Raw genomic sequence first — 7449 nt, forward strand, 5'->3', positions numbered from 1 at the left:
CTAGAATGAATGCCCATTCAACAAAGTTTATGAGAGGCAGCTTTTTGCATCTTCCTTATGCTTGACAGGATTTGTTTTTGCTCACTTAGTAGAATAGAGACAATTTCTCATATTTTATCAGAATGTCCTTTATATTTTATTATTTTATTTATTTATTTTATTCAATTTATACCCCGCCCTCCCTGCAATGCGGGCTCATTCCAACCTAAGATATTCTTTCATTTTACTGCGGTAGGTGAATTTCTACTATTCTATCCCAAGCAGCGTGAACCCATTTCAGATCAAACTCCTACTATAACTTTAGATGTTTCCAAAAAAAATTATTTCTTTTGTCTTTTGAGAAATAGAGATTACAAATGAAATTTCAGATTGTTATACTGCTCAAGGCATTGAGCTATAGAGTTGTAATTGGACAAAGGAAAGGAATGCTTTCTTTCTCCATATTTTCTAGGAAAAGAAAAGGAACCAGAGCAATGGATTTTTCCATAATGAAAACCTAAAAGTTACTGTGGGGAACTTATTTACTGCTGGCATGGAGACCACTTCGACTACATTGCGTTGGGGCCTGTTGCTGATGATGAAGTACCCTGAAATTCAGAGTAAGTCCTTTCCATTGCTTGGTTTCCATTATTCTAGGGTATCTGGATACCAGTTATGCATAGAGGTAAGAACATGAAAAAAAAACCCACTAAGACTGCTGTTGGATGTTACCTGAATGAGGGAGAACAAGAAGCACCAGTGAGTTATACTTCCCATTTTCCCCCATTGGGTGTAATGTTACAGAAGGGGTGGGTTGAATTCTCTTCCAAAGTTGCATCTGCTGTGCCCTTCCCCAAGGTCCCAATCATGTTTAGAGGGTGAGCATTCGCCCTCACTCTCTCAGGGCCAAAGTGGACATTACAATGGCCATGGGGAAGATTCTGGCAGTTAAAGAAAATGGAAATCAGCAAGGGGGGTGGTTACTTGGGGGGTCCTTGCCAGTAACCGGCTACCGTCCTTTCCAGTTTCCACCAGTGTGCCTATGGCTAAACTACAGGGTTTTCCCCAAATGCCAGAGGAAACCCAACAACCCCAGGAACATGCTGATAATCACTGCTGGGCACACCTTATTTCTAGGTGATGCTGATGTTCCTCACCCTATTTTGGCACATCCCCCCCCCCCCCCAGACAACTGAGTTGTGGTGGGAAGTGCCCACTGGGGGGAGGGGGCTGGCAACCCTTTGTGTACATTAAAGGGGTGGGGGGGACCTACACTGGGAAAAAAAATATTCAGTTTAAAACTTGTTGCCTTCCACTCCTGGCTAACAGAGGATTTGGAGGGGAAACGTATGCCAGTAATTTTTTTTTCTAGTATAAACATTTATTTATTTATAATTTGGATTTATGGATTGCCCAGTCCCTGAATACACAGGGCTCTGGTCAGGGAATAACAATAAAATAAAACACATCATAAACATTGTTCAAATATAATGAATACATCATTCCATTCTTTAAAGCGATCCCCAGATGGCGTTAATGAATCAGTCTTTAACCACTTCCAGATTGTGTTGCTGCCTCACGAGCAGGAGGAGGAGGAGGAGGCAGAGGCTGATTTCGCACTAGAGCTGCCTCGATGTTGCGCCGCCGTTTGCCCCGATACTATTGGTCAATTTCACACCCGAAGCTGTGGGGCTGCATTTGACCCGCGGCTTCGCCCGATTTCCTCCGCAGTTTCGTGATCCTCAAAAAACAGGATCACGAAACTGCGGGGGAAATAGGGCGAAGCCGTGAGTCAAAATGCAGCCCCGCAGCTTCGGGTGTGAAATTGACCAATAGTATCGGGGCAAACGGCAGCGCAACATCGAGGCAGCTCTAGTGCGAAATCAGACAGAGAGAGAAAGGAAAGAGGGGAGAGAGGAGGGTGCCAGCCATTATACAACATAAGAACATATAAGAGAACATAAGAGACGCCAATGTTGGATCAGGCCAAAGGCCCATCCAGTCCAACACTCTGTATCACACAGTGGCCAAAAATACCAGGTGCCCTCAGAAGGTCCACCAGTGGGGCCAGGACACTAGAAGCCCTCCCTCTGTTGACACCCCCGGGCCAGGGCTCTTTTTGTAGCAGGTACTCATTTGCATATTAAGCGACACACCCCTAATGTAGCCAATCCTCCAAGAGCTTACAGTAGCTCCTGTAAGAAGAGCTCTGTAAGCTCTTGGAGGATTGGCTACATTAGGGGGTGTGGCCTAATATGCAAAGGAGTTCCTGCTACAAAAAGAGCCCTGCTTGACCCCCCCCCCAAGCACCAAGATGACAGAGCATCACTTGCCCCAGAGCCCCTATCTATACCTTGTGGCTAATAGCCACTGATGGACCTCTGCTCCATATGCTTATCTAATTCCCTTTTGAAGACGTCCATGCTTGTAGCGACTACCTGTTGCTGCCCTCAACCAAAAGCCTGATGGGACTTCTCTGCCTTACAGGCCCTGCAGAATTGCATTAAATCCCGCAGGGCCCTGGTGTTGTTTGGCAGAGAGTTCCACCAGGTCAGACCCAGGGCTGAGAAAGCCCTGGCTCAGTTCAAGGACAGATGGATGTCTTTAGGGCCAGGGATCACCAGTAGATTGTCCTCAGCAGAGCGTAACACTCTTCGGGAAACATACCAGAGGAGGCGGTCCCAAAGATACTTTGGCTCCCAGGCCACTCAAGGCCTTAAAGGTCAATACCAAAACCTCGAACTTGACTTATTTATGTGCCGTCCATGATGTTCCTGCCAGGACACCTGCTGCCAGATTCTGGATCAGTTGGAGTTTCCGAGTCAGCCTCAAGGGTAAGCCAGTGTAGAGAGAGTTAAGAACAGAAGAACATAAGAGATGCCAATGTTGGATCAGGCCAAAGGCCCATCCAGTCCAGCACTCTGTGTCACACAGTGGCCAGAAATACCAGTGCTATCAGGAGGTCCACCAGTGGGGCCAGGACATTAGAAGCCCTCCCACTGTTGACCCCCCCCAGCATGAAGAAGACAGAGCATCACTTGCCCCAGAGCCCCTAGCTATACCTTGTGGCTAATAGCCACTGATGGACCTCTGCTCCATATGCTTATCTAATTCCCTTTTGAAGCCGTCCATGCTCGTAGCTGCCACCACCTCCTGTGGCAGTGAATTCCATGGGTTAATCACTCTTTGGGTGAATAGTTTGGCCTGGAGGGGACCATTGCATGGATTACTGTAGCTATATCAGAGCATGCCAAGAAAGGGGGCCAGTTGCTACACTTGGCGTAGACGGAAGAACGCCAGCCGAGCAACATTCATGACCTGGGCCTCCATGGATAAGGAGGTAAACAGGACCATGGCCAAACACTTGACCGTTTTCAACAGCGTCAGTGGCACCCTATCAGGAGTAGGACGTTTGTGCCCTAACTCTGAAGCCCGCCCCTGGACACAGAACCTATGTCTTTCTTGGATTCAGTCTCAGCTGGCTCGTTCTTAGTCATTCCACCATGGCCTCCAAACCAGCAGCCAAATTACGCAGGGCAGTATCTGGGCAGCTGTCCCATTAACAGGTATGGCTGAGTGTCATCGGCAGAATTGTAGCGTTCTCCTCATTAGGCTGACTGTGTGTGTGCACACATATATACGTTTCTAAAACAGAAAAGGTAAACAACCAGTGTGCTGCCCCCAGCCAGCGTTTCACTGTAGTTAAGTAGAACTGCGATATGTCTTTAAGAGCAGTTGCCCCTGGGAATTGAAGTCTTTAGTTAGGCAACCCAAAGCATCCCTGTGACTGGCTGATTAACAGTCATTTCCTCCACCCAGAGGTGCGAGGATTTGAGTTTACAGCTTTCTTCCCGTTTCTTTGTCTACTCTTTAAACGGCAAAGGAGGTTGGGAGCACGCTATCTTTTTCACCATGAACCAGTGAACTGAATTAGATTACAAAGATGTGAACTTCACCAGTTATTCAGCCTCGATTGTAAGCCGTGTTCCCTCTAAGCTGAGTTAGCGTGCGCTAGCTCACAGTTTTTTAGCCTCCGGCTCACACATTTCTGTCTTCGCTCAGGAAGGATGGCTCCAGAGCAAACTAATTTATACAGTAGCCATATCACTCGCTCACAACTTTAATGCCAGCAGCTCACAAGGTAGAATTTTTGCTCACAAGACTCTGCAGCTTAGAGGGAGCATTGATTGTAAGTAAAGAACTCTTCTGAATGCATGTGGAGGAGCTTAATAAAAATGATCTAATTCTATTTTACTCTGGCCGTGCGTTGAATCACATCCAGAAGGCGCTGTTGACTCTTGACTTAACGCCAGACGGAACAACCAGGTCAAAGAACTATGAAATGCAGGAAAAACACGAGTGCAAAAGTCACCACGTAAAGTTCAAATACAACTAAGAGAAGTACACAGACGATTCATCATTAGCAGCGGTGGGTCGTAATACAGTCTCCCTCTTTTTCCTAAAGACGTCGGCACTGACGTTGACTTTGTTAAGTCCTGGTGACACAATTGTTGCCAGGACGCCCTTACAGATGGCACTATTAAAAGACTCTTTTAATATCACTGCCTTGCTGGACTGTGAAGAACACGTGCCAGGGCAATGGACAGAGCTGTGGTCCTACGGGAAGTGCCCACTGCTGGACTATGGACTGTACACTGTGGCCGAGGGAAGCCTTGTGCCCAAGAAGCATGTCAAGCCAGACCTGAACCCGGGACTACGGAAGACCTCTGCCCCTGCACCTCTGCATCCAACACAAGCCTTGTGAGGCAGACCAGCAGCCCTGGCCTCCATGAACACAGAGACAGCAGCAGACCACAGAGAGAAGCTATGCTTTGACAGAGAACAGACATTCCTTTGTGAGATTCTGGCATTAAAGCTGTGAGCGAGTGATTTGGCTGCTGCATCAATTAGTTTGCTCTGGAGCCATCCCTTCCTGAGCGAAGACAAAAATGTGTGGGCTGGAGGCTAAATGAGAGTGAGGTAGCTCACACTAACTCAGCTTAGAGGGGACACTGGGTTTCACCCTCTTTCTCTCCCCCCTCGGGCTCTGTTGGATATCACAGTCCAAAGCTGAACAGGGAGGCCCCCTCCATAACTGAATCACGAACTGAGGGCTCTTTTCCAAGAGCAGAATGCAAGATCCATTCATACTAATGTTCGGTGTTTGGTGTAGTGGTTAAGTGTGCGGACTCTAATCTGGGAGAACCGGGTTTGATTCCCCACTCCTCCACTTGCACCTGCTGATGTGACCTTGGGTCAGTCACAAGCTTGGGTCAGTCACAAGCTCTGGCACAGCTGTTCCTGAAAGAGCAGTTTGTGTCAGAGTGAGCTCAGCCCCACCCACCTCACAGGGTGTCTGTTGTGGGGAGGGGAAGGGAAAGGAGTTTGTAAGTCGCTCTGAGACTCCGAATGAAGGGCGGGGTATAAATCCAATCTCTTCTTCTTCTCTTCTAATGAAGATGGCCCCAATATATTTAGGGAATAATTCAAAATCTCAAACAGAAATTCAATTCATTGGGGGGAAATGTTCTGTTTTCTCAGAGAAAGTGCAAGAAGAAATAACAACGTTAATCGGGTCTGCTCAACCAAGGTCAGAGCACCGAGCAAAACTGCCATACACAGATGCGGTGATTCATGAGGTTCAGAGGTTTGGTAGTATTGTCCCTAACAACGTATCACATGCTACCACTGCAGACGTCACTCTTGGAGGCTACTTCATCCCAAAGGTGATCATTTTTTGCTTTACATTCATTGTTCAGCTGAATAGGGCACATCCGTGAATTGTTTGCAACAAACATTTATTTTCGTGGAATAAGAGAGACAGTTAATGAAGTTTTTCTACGCCCCATAGATTTGTCATATGAAAACAATGGGGAGGTGCCGGACTTTGTTCCCAAAATTTCAAATTCTGAAAACACTGTCCATTAAGTCAATTTTTAAATTTTGCTTTCATTGCACGTGAATTTTCATTTAACTCTGTTTCTAAGATGGTATTTTCTTTGTCTGAAGGATAGCTAAGGTACTTAATGGGTATTTGCATTTTCTTCAATAACTCATTGCTTTGTCTTTCCAGGGAATGCATATCATTCCATTACTGTACTCTGTGTTGTACGATGAATCCGAGTGGGAGAAACCCTTTGAATTCTATCCTGAGCATTTCCTTGATTCTGCAGGAAAGTTTGTCAAGAGAGATGCCTTCCTGCCTTTCTCTGCAGGTAACTCCTTTCAGATTGATCACTGTGGGGTTAATTAACAGATCACATACCCAAGTCCATTGACTCGAAAGAACGCCGTCCCAGCTGACCATCTGTCACTTAGTCATTCAAGACTAGCGTTACTCCTTATTACTGTTAATCATTCTGGTGCTTTCTACTTTAATCTGCCTTCATGTTTAATTTTTTTCTATTTATGGTAAACTACTTTGGGCATCATTCCATGGGGAAACTGGCAGAAAGCTGTATAAAGAAGTTTAAATAATAAGGCTTTGCTGTCCCATCTGCTTTCACAGGTCGGCGAGTGTGTGCTGGTGAGACCCTGGCCAGAATGGAGCTCTTCCTCTTTTTTGTGAGTCTCCTGCAGAGATTCACTTTCCAGCCAGCCCCTGGGATGTCGAGAGAAGACCTGGACCTAGACCCTGGAGTTGGGTCAACTCTGTCTCCAAAACCCTTCCAATTCTGTGCTTTGCCACGTTCTTAACATCCAACTATGCTTAGCTCCCCCGTGCACACCACCGTCCTCTTCTGCACCTTTTTGCCTAATAAGGACATTTCAGATTCAGCAGAACCGGACTATGCTCTGTCACAAACATTTGTGTTTCACATACCTATCTGTAGAACCCCTACAAGCTAGATCAGAGACATTACGATCTGGAAATCAGAACCTCCTAGTGGTTCCCGGCCCGATTGAGATCCGGCTGTCCTTGGCCAGGGCCAGGGCAGAGATGTTCCACCGGGCATTTGGTGGAGGACAGTGACAGCCTGGAACTCTCACACCCCGCGCCTCCCCCCCCCAACATTCTCTTAAGGGCAGTCCTCGAGAGAGCTCTCTCAGCCCCACCTCCCTCACAGGGTGTCTGTTGTGGGGAGCTGAAGGGAAAGGGATTGTAAGCCAACTACTGCAGGTAGTGAAGGGCGGGGTATAAATCCAATCTCTTCACTTCTCTCTTCTTCTTCTTCTTCTTCTTCTTCTTCTTCTTCTTCTTCTTCTTCTTCTTCTTCTTCTTCTTCTTCTTCTTCTTCTCCTCCTCCTCCTCCTCCTCCTCCTCCTTCTTCTTCTGCATTTTACTTAATCCAGGGGGCAAGTGGATATTGGAAATTTATCTCCATCTTGGATTGTCCTGTTTTACTGTGGTTGTTGAAATTCTCTGCTGTTTCAAGTCTAGAATTGTTGTATTTTTATTGATGTAAGCCTCCCTACGCCCTGCTCATGGGGAAGGGCAGCCTAACAACAACAATTTTCTTCAAAATTTGG

General features: G+C 46.6%; 1 protein-coding gene across 1 annotated transcript in view; it reads left to right on the top strand.

Annotated features, from left to right (window-relative positions):
* The window catches only part of LOC107115793 (cytochrome P450 2K1-like), a 15937-nt gene extending 9262 nt beyond the window's left edge, over positions 1 to 6675 (top strand). The window contains exons 6-9 of the mRNA XM_015417553.1: positions 452 to 599; positions 5521 to 5705; positions 6053 to 6194; positions 6488 to 6675. Coding sequence (XP_015273039.1) covers positions 452 to 599; positions 5521 to 5705; positions 6053 to 6194; positions 6488 to 6675 — 663 coding nt within the window. The remainder of the gene's footprint in view (positions 1 to 451; positions 600 to 5520; positions 5706 to 6052; positions 6195 to 6487) is intronic.
* Positions 6676 to 7449: the final 774 nt, after the last annotated feature.

Source organism: Gekko japonicus, unplaced genomic scaffold, assembly GCF_001447785.1.
Source record: "Gekko japonicus isolate JY-2015 unplaced genomic scaffold, Gekko_japonicus_V1.1 scaffold5774, whole genome shotgun sequence".
NCBI lineage: Eukaryota > Metazoa > Chordata > Lepidosauria > Squamata > Gekkonidae > Gekko > Gekko japonicus.